The following is a 13563-nucleotide window of genomic DNA, read 5'->3' as shown; positions in this document are numbered from 1 at the left end:
TGTAAAACAAACGTTAACCGGATGATGATGAGCAAATGACCGTGTGTTTCAAAGAGTTATATTCTATGATATATGGCGATCGTCATCTTTCTCTTTTTCCTCGTGCAATTTCTGTGGTAATAGTCGTCATGGTAATGAAAAGAAGTTTTGCTTGTTGTATTTGAAGACTTTTTTTCTTTTTTTTTTGTAGGCACATACGCAGCCCGAAGACACAGCCACCAAAATTACTCGCAGAACAAGCATTTGCCATGGGAACAGTGGAACACGCTGAGGAATCCGCGCGTCTCATGTCTGATCAGACCAATGGTGGGTTGAGACTGACAGGTAACACTCACTTTAGTAAGTGTTCAGATTAGAATCTTTCCCTTTTTTCTTTTCTTTTTTTTAACCCTAACACACACTGTACTAAGTATTCATATTAGTATCTTTTTTTCTCTTTTTGGGGGTGGGGGGGGTGGGGGGATTCTTTTATTTGTGAAGACATCTCTAACATTATGTTCCGCAATATTTTTCATTACGTGTAAAATATTTAGGATAGTAAGTAATATATGTGACGGCACAATCACGTTCACGCACCGGTTCTCACCAGATCACCGGTTAAGCAACGTTGAGCCTTGCCAGTACCAGATGGGTGATCATTTGGGAACGCCAGGAGCTCTATGTACCGCGAGGTAAAATACCAGAATGAGGTGGGACTCTCTTAAGCCGTGGTAGGCAACCATCACGATAAAAAAATTAGCTTGATAGCCCTGGCGAAGCATCAAGTATTCAGCTACTAACAAGATTCGATTTATGCTAAAACTCGTGTAGTGAGTTCAATCTTAGCTACGGCCGCGCTAGATGGATCGATGGATGGATTATTTTGTTAATGGCAAATTATAAAATATGATATAACATTTATAAATATCCAAATTTTATGTTGGACATTTAAGTAGCGTAAAATAATGTAGAATTAAAAAAAAAAACAATTAGTTAAAACATAGGTTGGTCTTGATATTTAGAAATTACACTTCAAGTTTATACTCCAATCTTCTTTAAAAACGTAACAGAAATTCAAAACAATAATCTCGACGTAAAATGAAAATAACCATTTCCTGAAGATCAATTATTTGTTTGCTTTTGTTAAATGGACCCTTTTTCTCTACGGAATGCACTGTCCATCGGGCGACCTGTGGCACTTCCACTATGAACATAATTTTTGCACTGAACAAATATATTGCATCTGAAATAATCTAAGTACATTACACCATACATCTCACTTTATTTCTAATCGGTCACGCTTTAGTGTTAATTAGCGATTCCGTCTCTTTGCAACGGTTGAATTAGAATTTACATCAAGATATCAACTTGTAAACCAAATAATATATTGAAAGCAGTGCCCTATTTCTGTTTGTATTTGAGTGAGTAATGACAGTTAAGTAGAAATAGTAATCCCATCAATATGTCTGTAGTTGATTACACGGTGGAACGATAAAATTGTCGCCCTGGAAAACATGATTCCATTTCCGTTTCATGAAAACTGGTTTTCTTTTTTTTTTGTTGTTGCAGACCATCTACGAGTTGGCCAGTTGTGTACAAATTCCTAGAACGATAGAAGAATTCTATCATGTCTGAAAGTGACACAATGTTTAACGAGCGAGATGAGAGATGCACCGCTGTACAACTCATGTTCTCTACCGATCCAAGTTATGGCAACAAGACCATTGCCTACAGCCTCAAAATGCATCGCTGGATTGCCAGGAAAAAGAGGGACTCGCTCAGGGTGATGAAAACAAAGTTTCCAGGCACGGTTATGGTCTTTGGTGCGGTTTCAAGTGAAGGCCACATCATGCCACCTCACATATTCGAAGTCGGTTTGAAAGTCAACACTAAAGTGTACATAGATGTGCTGAAGAGTCTAATGATCCCCTGGTCTAATCAGGTGGCCGCTGGCAGACCCTGGGTGTGGCAACAGGACTCATCACCAGCCCACAAGTCCAAAGAGACCTAGGTTTGGCTTCAGAAGGAGTCCTACGACTTTGTACCCTTCTCTCTGCCCCCCCCCCTTCCTTCCCTGACCTGAATCTGCTGGACTACCTCGTTTGGTCAAACGTTGAGAACATCACCAACATGACCTCCCACAACACCATCGCAGTCATCCACCGAGTATAGGCCAAGCTCCCACCAGCGTTTGTGGAAAAGGCATGCTTCCAGTTCAGGATCCGTATGGTGGTAGTGGTTGAGGCTGAAGGCGGCTACCTTGAATAGATGTCAACCCTACTACATAATGAAATTACCCGAATTGACTTTTTCGATAAAAGTTTTTAAATAAAGTTGTAGTGTTGTTTTCTTTAGGGCGATAATTTTATCATTCCACCCTGCAATTTCTTCAGTATGTTTGTAGTTAATTAGAAATAATATCTTAGCTGGTGAGTTGAGACTGACCTTACCACTTACTTTAGTAAGTATTCATATTAGTATCTTTGGTTTTTTTTTATTCGCGAAGACAAATAAAAAAAGAAAGCTGTTTCTTTTTTGTTTCGTTGAAAATATCCAAAAAATAATAAATATTTACGTTCAAAATTTTATTTAATAGGGTGTTTTTTTTTTGTTTTTTTTTTTTTTACACAGTGATCACCACTTATCAAGGCCCGGAAGCCACTCAGGGATAAGGGTTATTGCAAGTACATTACGTTAGTGTGGAGATTTGATGAAGTGTTTACTTAAGGGGGCGGTTCCTTAGGACTTTGTTAACATTAGACTTGAAGACATCCAAGTTGTAGTCCGGTGTTAGAGACATCACACGCACAGTACTTTAACAGTCTTAGATTATCGGAATCAAATTAGTGAAGTGAAAAATCTCAATAAACACGTTCTTAAAAAGTTAAATGTTTGTTTCTGGAATCGGTCATTAGTTCCAAACAACCTTAGATGTCATGGCTGTCATTAGATATTTTAAGTAGGACTAAGCCAGCGCCTAGTTTTTGCAATACCTTAGCATTAAGACCAGGCAGCTTTCTTCCTTCTTCCCTCTCTCTTTCTCTCTATCCCTCTTTACTCTCAAGGAAGACTTTTGCTCCTATCTCAGTCGATGAATATAAAGAAAATAATTTATTAAATTCGTCCTGATATTAGTGGTGGCAGTATTAGAACTTTTGATTGTGAGAGAAAAAGCTCCTCACTTTCGTCTATTTATGACTAATCGAAAATAACATATGGAACCAGTGTAAATATTAAAATATTACACACACACACACACACACATGTATATCATTTGGAAAAAGACGAATCTCACAGGTAAGGAATTCATTTTTATAACATGAATAGGCTAACCAAATTAATTAAGAATAGGAAACTAGATCTAATATCTGTAACTTTTTTTTTTGTTCTTAAGATTAAGGGAGGTGGTGTTTGATCAACACTGCTGGAGAGCCATGATTTGATATACTGTTTTGTTTTTTAATCCCCGAAACAGTGTTTCATGGTAAACAGTTGATGAGCCCTTAAATTAACATTAGCACTATCTTGAATTCGAGAGAGCAAGTTGATGCATTGATGGCAGGTTATTAAATGACTTTCTGACTAAATAGTTTTCTAATGAATGATAAAAAATATAAAAATTAAATAAGTTTTTTTTATATAGTTTTAAAGGTTAAAAAAACTTCCAAGACTATATATACATAGAGAGACAGTGAAAAAGAGAGAGATATCCACAAGCAACTTATCAATGCGGGTTAAACCCACTAGTACAGAGTTGTTGAGATCGAAACCCTTATCCTAGGGACCGTATTTTATTATCTTTTTATGCTTCAATATTCTGATCCTATTAGTAGCAGGCTAGATACCGCATCTTAAGCGTTCCCTGTCTGTTATTTACATTTTAGCGACAGCACTTGATTTACTATTTATCTAAATTATAAATAATTATTTACATACAGACACCTTCATGCTTAAGCAATCATCAGTGCAGGAGATGATCAACGCTGATCGAAGGATTAAAACCTCACCACAAAGCCACCTTTCATTTAATTAGCAAGAAACATACCCCAGGACCAACATCCCTAACCCTAACCCCAGGGCCAACATCCACTGCCACGAGATTAAAGAAATTTTTAACATTAATGAAACTTAACGTTTAATACTGACGATCTTAGAGTAATCAAATAACAGGAAGTTACGATCCCACACACGGTGCCAGATGACAGATTTTAAAATATTTCCCAGACAGTGTTCAACTCTAAGAATCTTTATTTCTTAAAAGGGCGACAACAATTATGAATTATAAATAGTTATTCATTATATACTAGCAGGGAGAGACGATGTTGCCAGGGATTGAATAAGTCGCATATTTTTATCGTCATCAAAATCAGTGAATCGCCCGTTTTTCAATCAAATTGATTGATTGCTTGATCTAGTTGGGGACCCATCACGGTGCATCAGAAGGAAGCTTTACATGCCTCAACACAGTGACTTAGTTCACAATATAGTATAGTGTACATTGCACTGTGGAGTACCTACTGTTGATTTTATAAAATTATTTTTATATATAATGGCTTTAATAAAAATTTCAAATTCAAAAAACAAGTATCATAGTTCAATTGTGCTGTAAGCAGAAATATCCATTTCGAATGTGCCTGTCATATCAAAGAATCTACTGTTGATGTTATATGTCGGGCCTTTCAGCTTGTGTGTTAATAAAACTTCTCAAATTCACGTATGATGTTAGGCTGTGTAAGGTGTTAACTTTGGTTAAAATCGCCTGTTCGTTCCTTCTTTCATCGGATTATTTTGATTATCAATTATCGATACTTATCGAAGAAATTCTGATACAAAACCTATCTAAGAGCACTGCCAGACACATAAAGTACTTTCATATGAAATTTCATAAAATTAGGCCCAGCCGTTTTGGAGTCCATATGAATAAATATATATATATGCTTTATGATTCCTTTTTTTAATTTTTCGATTTTCCATATAATATTTTTTGTATTTTTTTATATGAAAATCAAAAATATTAATAAAAGTCCCATAGTTGTTGCTGTTACGGGCGCTTTCGATTCGTCCACGAATCATCATCAGGTGTTGAAGTGAAAGTGCGAAGGAGCGAAAATGAGAATTAAAAGTGAAAACTAAAACATACAGTTAACGGCGATAAGTTAAAATATATAGAGTCGATATATATTATATTTTATAGATGAAATTAGAACTGTATTCTAAAGAGCAAAGTTTATTTTAATGTATTAATACTTAAAAAAAAAACAGTGCCCATGGTACTGTAGGTATATAATAAGCACAATACGTATATTTATCGTAGGGCTATATTAATGTTGAGTATAAAGATAATAATTATAAATAATAAATCTGTTTCAAAAGGATGAACAGACAAAATCGAGTGTACGATCGTTTCGGAAACGATATTCCTGTTATTAAAATAGACAATAAACATTGACAATAATTGAGAAGTTTTTGAATATAGTCTCTTCATCAGCACAAAGAGGATCGTCATTGTTGTTATTACAGCGTCGTTTAGATCGACCAGCACACCTTCGCCAAGAATCGAAATCATAACCACAGAGAGCGTAGTCGGATATATTTCCTCTGTTCAATATATACGCATGTCTCACCTTGTTTTTGTCTCCGTTTACTATTTGTTGATCTGTTTCAAAAGCTCAAAATATGTTAAATGCATCATTTGCTCTCTTATCATATTTACCGCAGAAACTCTCCCTTTGTTCCCCTGCCGATCCACCCCTGTCATCTCGACCGCACCTCTCCCTTTCTATTCATCTTACCAAATAATCCATTATCCGTGGAAGATCCTCTCCATCAATACATCGAGTGTGACGTGATTAATTTAATCTGACTCTACTATTCTCAACGGCTTTGTATCTGGTGTTTGGCAATCATCGAATATGTCAAGCTTCTGTTTCTGTTTCTTTTTTCCAAGGTTACAGAAATGGTATCCAAGGATCTTTCACGGTCCTTCCCTTTGCTTTTATTTAATTTTCCCCTGCGGCATCTTTGATTTTTCCATTTCCGATAACACTCCGTCTTTTAGTTTCTTATCTTTGGAAATAGAGAATGGAAAACTCCGCCTTCAAAATTTATTTCTTTACGAAAGACAATTTCACCATAATGCATTTCGATTGATTTTTACATCTGTCTAAAAGTATTAAAAGTATTAGAGAAAATAAACATTCATCAATGCATCTTTATCATATATTATCATCCATTATATAAATCTCACTTGTCTGTTTAAATGTATGTATGTATGTATGTTTGTATGTCTGCCTAAAACTTTCGACAGAGGTGACAAATTTTCACGGGATCGGTATCGTTTTGAAGTGTGACCCTTCGGACGACAAATATGGAAAAATTGGCTAAAAACATTAATTCCTTCACCCTCAACTGGGCAATTTTCTGCAGGGAGGGGTCGCTTTTTGCGCAGATATTTTCGAAAGTCATCCCATCTTTTCGATTTACTAGCCTTAATTTAAACCTACGTCACTTCCGGTTTTGCGATAGACGCAACAACAAAAACGTTACGTTTTTTTTTTACGTTTCTTTCCTCCTTCGCGGTACGTGTTCGAGCCTGCTTGCCTACTACCATTTTTTTTTTTTTTTGCTCAACACACACCTCCAAAAACGCGGGCAACGCCGGGAACCCAGGCTAATAGCAATAAATTTCAGAAATTAATTTAAATTACTTATATTTAGAATGAACTTTCGTTTTCCTAGACAGAAATCTCAAGCAACCATAAATAAATATATATATATATATATATATATATATATATATATATATATATATATATATATATATATGGATACAGTAGAACATCAGGATACGGCATTAAAAATTAGTAACAAAGTACAGTACAGCATATAATACGTATGTATATAATCAAATAACATTATAAATAACACCGTAAGGCGAGGCAAATATTGTAACTAAGGGTCGAAAAAAAAAATCGTCTTTCACATTGTATCTGAAAAAAACGTATCCCGAGGCCACTGTATCCCGAAGTTCTACTGCACCATGTTTATTTGTATTACATTATTGAGCTATCTAAATGGGAACTTTGTTATTTATTCATATGTAATCATTGCCCCAACTAGTTAAATTATATATACAAACATATAAGCACACACACACACACATATACACACACACATATATATATATTTCTAAATATAATTCTTTACTTTTGTTTATATCATATACTATCTTATGAAATAAATATAATTTCGTAAATCAGTTTGTCATATTGTCAACCTCATATTGTCATATAGTCAACCTCAGTTATACAATATTAATTTCTTATTTATACTTGTTTCATTTAATATAAGCTAACTTTCCCTCATATAAATCTTATCCTATTTTAAGGTGAAACTGTAGTTCTTATTTTTATCATTTTTAATATTTGTCCATTTATACAATAGTTTAATTTTTCTCAAAACATTATATCATTACTTGTCTTTAAAAAAAAATTCCCAAATATACTCATTTACGTTAAATATAATTAGAAATACATCTAATATTATTTATGTAAATAAAATAGCAATTTAACTCCATATAAAATAAAAAATATAATTCTTTTTTTCATTATTGCTACACAATCTTCTTTTTTCTAAATAATTTTTAGGTTCACCCGCCATACTCCCTCCAATACGCTAGTTTAATTTTGGTGTCTTCCCTTTTTCTTCCCCCTCACCTTTGTACTGATGAGGAGACAGTATCCAAAAATATTTTGTTTGTCAATAATAAACAAATAAATGGATATCGTTTCTGAAAAGATCGTACACTTACTCTGATTTTTTTCATTTCTCCTTTTTAAACTGATTTATAATTTCACAATTATTGATCTTTTTTCCTCTGTATCTAGATAAATACACCTATTAGGTTTATCCTAAATCTCAGTACTTTGAGCACTTTTAAAGTATTTGTACATTAACAGAAACTTTGGTCTATTATTCTCTAATATATATATATATATATATATATATATATATATATATATATGACACGTTTGATTTAATAAGACAGTTTTCTTTTTTCTTCTGTTGATCTTCTCGATCTGCCGAGCATTTTTTTCTCATTTCAGTTGGTAAGTTGTGTATTAGCTTGCCGAGTGACGTTTTGTCAGCCATTTTCCTCAAACACTGTCAATCCTTGATCGTTGTCAGGAGCAATTTTGTTGTTGTTAGAGGCTTTTTTCTGTTGTCTTTTTATATGTGTCTATTTAGCAGTTTTGCATGATGCTGAACTCAGATTTAAATATGTTAAGGCTTTGGAGATTTTGGGGGCTAAATGGGGGGGGGATGATGGACTTAGTCATTTCTTTTTTTGCATGGTGCAGAATTCAAATTTCCATATGTTACGGTCTAAAACTGCACCATTTGTTCATTTTCACCAGCATTTGACGTCCCCTGGGGACTTTTAGAGCTAAATGGATGGTGGGGGGGGGTCAAATGCTGAACAGTCATTTCTTGTGCCTCGTCCACTGTGCACTCACAAGGGGATCATACATGCTTCATTTATTTACTGTAAGATGACTTTTAATTTTTCATTACTGACTACACTTTTATATAAGCGTGATTGCCTGAAGAGGTCTCTAGCTGACCGAAACAAGCTCATGGCTGTGTAATAACACATAACTGTTTATGTAAAAACAAATTGAAAATATATATCTCTATCTATCAACAATTATATAAATGCAACTTCGTATGTGTGTGTGTGTGTGTGTGTGTGTGTGAGTTCGTTCCTTATAGACTCCGAAATGGCTGAACAGATTTTCTTTAATATTTACAGAACTTTAGTGAATAAATCTGGGAGTGATCTTAATTAAGTTTTAATTACCGATAATCGATAATTCAATCCATTATTTTAATTTACCTATCATCATTGGTAAAGCCATTTTTTCCATGTCGTCGCTTAGCAACAATGATAGAACAATGGGCCGTGAAAATTCTGTCATTTGTAACCTGATAGCGTGTTTCTTGTTTGTGTTTTGGGTTTGTTTGTTTTTTGTTTTTTTTGCATGACGTGGTCTGTAGGTTTAAACTCTGTACGTAAACTTTTTTTTTTATTAACTGCAAAGAATTTTATGACTTAAAAATTTATGTGTTCTTTTTTTCTTTCTTTCTTTTTTTTTTTTTTTTTGCATGATGTGGTCAGTAGACTCAAACCCGGCACGTAAATTTCTTAATATTTTTTTTTTATTCATTAACTGAAAAGAAGTTTATATAAAATAATTTTATTAAATAAAAAACAAAAAACAAAAACAGTAGGTTCTCTAGAGTGCAATGTAGAATGACATATATTTTGGACTAAGTTACTACATGGAGGCACGTCGTAAAAATTGACCGATAGTAGAGATAGAGATGTGTTACAGAAGATTAAAAAAAAAAAATATCGGATTTCGATGACAATAAAAATATAGGTGTGTGAAATATTTATTGATCATCATCCAATCTCGGGCAAACGTCGGGTCTCCCTGCTATATATATATATATATATATATATATATATATATATATATATATATATATATATAAACAGGTCTAATTGTTTTAGATGAGGATTAATTATTCATCTTATTTGGATTCTTACAACTACTGTTCTTTTTTGCACAACGTTTCGGTCAATGTGTCCAACTTTCTTCAGGTGTATCTTGTTGAACTCAGGAATCTGCAAGAAATTTCGAATGGAACCCTTTATTTAATCCATGAAGGTAGCATGCTCTCGTTTCGTCAGTCATGGGTGAGTAGAATTATATTTTTGGGTTGTCTGCACTGAGAATTGAACCAGGAATGTAACTTTTACAACTGAATTTTACCAAGTACTCTATCCATTGCGACACAGGTTCTTGCAGATAGTTCTAATACGAATTTCAAGAGCTTTTAACCTGCATTTGTTTCGAGATGTAAATATCACTCTTTATTACTACCTATTATTACTATACATGCATATACGATAGTAGTTCCAAAAGTAAAGCCTCCTATTTTTTTTTTTTACTTAAAAAGTTGGAGCGCTACAAAGTCGAGAGTGGTGCCACTTAAACGAGCGACTTTTTGTGCTCCAGAATTTATTTTTCTACATAGTCACCACCATTCTCAATGCATCTTTTGCCAGGAATACAATGATGCACCTCTGCTTCTGACGCACGTCCATGACATTGGTTGTTTTCTTAGTCGCACACTGTCAATATGTGCTATAGAGAAATTAAACTTTCCAGTCATGAATGCATAAGTTCAGTCATCATAACAATGCAATTTGTGATTCCCTCTGATCCATTCAGACGGAATAAAAGAATAGGAGGCATTACTTTTGGAACACACCTCGTACACACACACACACATATATATATACATTTACTACCTATTAATTATAATTAATGGTTCTCACATGGTGTTAAATTCTATACTAGGTCTACTTATGCTTCTGAATTTTTTAGATGAGCAATGGTTATTCGTATTGTTTGGACCCATGGGGCAGTGGTTGGAGTACTTTGAAAAATCAATTGTACAAGTGATATTCTCCTGAAGGTTGAAGGTTCAATTCTCAGTGTGTGCGATCGAAAAATACACTTACGAATCACTTAGGACATTTATTGAGTCATGGCTGATGGAACAAGAGCATGCTACCCCTGTGAAGTAAATAAAGGGTTCCATTTGAAATTTCGTCCAGATTCCCGGATTCAACAGAAACATTCCAAGGTTTGACAAGATACACCTGAAGAAAGTCGGAGGTTACATCGACTGAAACGTTGTGAAAATGACACTCAACATGAGAACAGTAGTCCAAAGAATCCAAATATGAATGGGTCTACTTGATAGTCTTAGTTGTTTGAATGGCTCTTTCTTTGAGGAATCCCCAATTGTAGAAGCTTATCAAAACAAAGAGAGACATTAATTTTAACTAAGGCAAAACAAGAACCAGAGCATTGGTGGTGAAAGGAGGGCTTGTATGCATACTGAATGAGCATTAAAATTAAAATTCTATTTTGGATTCAACTGAAACCAATTCCACATTCAAAATGAGTGTATAGTGAGCCTTACATTTCTGAACTGAATTTGGATAGTGAGCCTAACATTTCTGAACTGAATTTGGATAGTGAGCCTAACATTTGTGAACTGAATTTGGATAGTGAGCCTAACATTTCTGAACTGAATTTTGAATTGCAATGATTTATTTGTTTTCCCTCTGATCGTCAAATACTTCATGTCATCTAAAAATTTATTCCTTGAGGAAATATAAAAATAGATACATCTGTATACGAATTGTAGAATTTCTTTGATTTGGAATTTTTTTTTTATGTGGATGTTTGTTGCACTTTCCTTGCAATCATTCTAAAATTGAAGAATGGATGCAATTCTCTCGCTTTAATACGAAGAAAAGAAATATTTAATATGAAGAAAAGAAATATTTCAGTAAAAAAAAAAATCAATTATGAAAATAGATTAAATAAATTTTTATGATTTCATATGAAAATATTGATAAATTTTCATATTTGCATTGGAAAATTATTTTTAGAAATATATACACACACATAATACAAATAAAATGACAATGATAAATATTACCTTTATGTTAGGAATTATCGAAATGACAGGAATTTAGCTTAATATACGTGATAGTGCAGTTAAAAAAACATGAAAATAGATAATTAAAATAAAATCTTAACTAATTACAATATTTATTGATTCATCAAATATTCAAATAAGGAGTTAATTAATCTATTATATAAATCTCACCTGTCTGTTAGTGTGTGTATGTATGTATGTTTGTATGTCTATCTAAAACTTTCGACTAAGGCGACGGATTTTCACGAGATTGGTATCGTTTTGAAGCTCGACCCTTCAGATGACAAATATCGAAAACTTAGCCAAAAACATTAATTCCTTCACCCTCAACTGGACACATTTCTGGAGGGGTTGCTTGTTTCGCCGATATTTTCAAAAGTTATCGCCTCTTTTCGATTGTCTAGCCTTAATTTAAACATACGTCACTTCCTGTTTGGCGATGGGCGCAACAGCTAGCGCATCACGTTTTTTTCTTTTTTTTTTTTTACTTGTCACTTTCTTTTCCTCCTTCGCAGCACGTGTTCGAGCCTGCCTGCCACCACTTTTATTTTATTTTATTTATTTTTTTTGCGTCCGTAACTTTTCTTCTTTTTTTTTTTTTCTTTTGCTCAACCAATACCCTTACACATACCTCCACTTTTCCACGTCACGGGTTCGAGCCTACCTGCCTACTACAACTTTTTTTTATTGCTCAAAACACACCTCCAAACACCCGGGTAACGCCGGGCACCCACGCTAGTATATGAATAAAAATCCTTAACCCATAGATTAAAAAAAAACATCTATTCCTCATTTTAATTCCTATTTTGAATATTTGATGGATTAATGAGTATTTTAATTTTTTTCAGTTTTTATTTTCATCCACAATTTTCTAGTTGGTTCTCTCTCTCTCTCTCTCTCTCTCTCTCTCTCTCTCTATATATATATATATATATATATATATATATATATATATATATATATATATATATATATATAATGTTAATGATGGAACCATTCCAATATTTTTTTCTGATTTTGATACAATTACTGATTTCGTACTAAATTATTGATTCCGGTACAGTTATCGATTCTAATTCTTTATAAATCTCTAAAATTGTTATTATTTTCTCGATTATCGTAAAAACACATGTCAAATGTGTATATACTTTCTCAAACGTAAAAACACACTTGGGTATAGATTATAGCTGTACTGGCAGTTTAAAATGAATCAATATTTATTATTTTATTATTACTACCAACAGTAAAAGCTTTTGTTTAAAAAAAAATATATCAAATAAAAAATACTTAAAGCTTGTTTGGCATCGAAATATAGGCACAAATTTTTCCGATGCCCCCAAAAGTTCCGATTTTTCCAATTCCCGATTCCAATTAATCTTCCTAACACACACGCATACATATATATATATATATAATGCGTGTGTGTATATATATTACATATGATCAGTAAAACATTGATACCCTCTGTTTTAATTCTAAACAAAAAGAACCAATATCTGGTCCCCTATGTTAGACTTTCCTCAGTTCCTATTGATATCTGTATCCCCAGAAATATAATCCCGCACACTATGAACTTCTTTGATATAACGGTCTCTAAGCTTATTCTTATTTTTGTAATCCGTTCGTATTTTTATATTGGGTCTTAATCGGCAATTTTACCGATATAGTAGTTTTATTAGAAAAAATTATTTCTTTATTTCTTTAATTGGTAATTTAATAGCTTGGTTTCCAACTGCTCTCTTTTTTTTTCTTTTTTTTTTACTTCCGGCATATGCGACCAGATATTGGTTCTCTTTGTTTGCCTTTGAAAACGACGATACCGATATTTTTTTTTTTTTAATCTTCTGTAACACATCTCTATCTCTACTATCGGTCGATTTTTACGACGTGCCCCAGCGTATTATAAACACCCCAACCTCTCCATGTTAAGAACGGCTTTCGGAATAAACACCTCCCAACCTCTCCATATTAAGAAGGGCTTCGAGGTTGGGGGGGGTA

At 33.5% G+C, this 13563-nt stretch overlaps 1 protein-coding gene across 9 annotated transcripts in view; it reads left to right on the top strand.

Moving 5' to 3' along the window:
- The window catches only part of LOC145254621 (receptor-type tyrosine-protein phosphatase epsilon-like), a 732106-nt gene that overhangs the window by 444347 nt on the left and 274196 nt on the right, over positions 1 to 13563 (top strand). For all 9 annotated transcript variants that reach the window (XM_080113291.1, XM_080113282.1, XM_080113273.1 and 6 more), the window contains one exon: positions 191 to 339. In XM_080113291.1, the coding sequence (XP_079969417.1) occupies positions 191 to 339 (149 nt within the window). The remainder of the gene's footprint in view (positions 1 to 190; positions 340 to 13563) is intronic.

Source organism: Euprymna scolopes, chromosome 3, assembly GCF_053919585.1.
Source record: "Euprymna scolopes isolate OS-2025 chromosome 3, ASM5391958v1, whole genome shotgun sequence".
Classification (NCBI taxonomy): domain Eukaryota; kingdom Metazoa; phylum Mollusca; class Cephalopoda; order Sepiida; family Sepiolidae; genus Euprymna; species Euprymna scolopes.
Note: the sequence above shows the minus strand (reverse complement) of the source record. Positions and strands in the feature narration are given on the sequence as shown.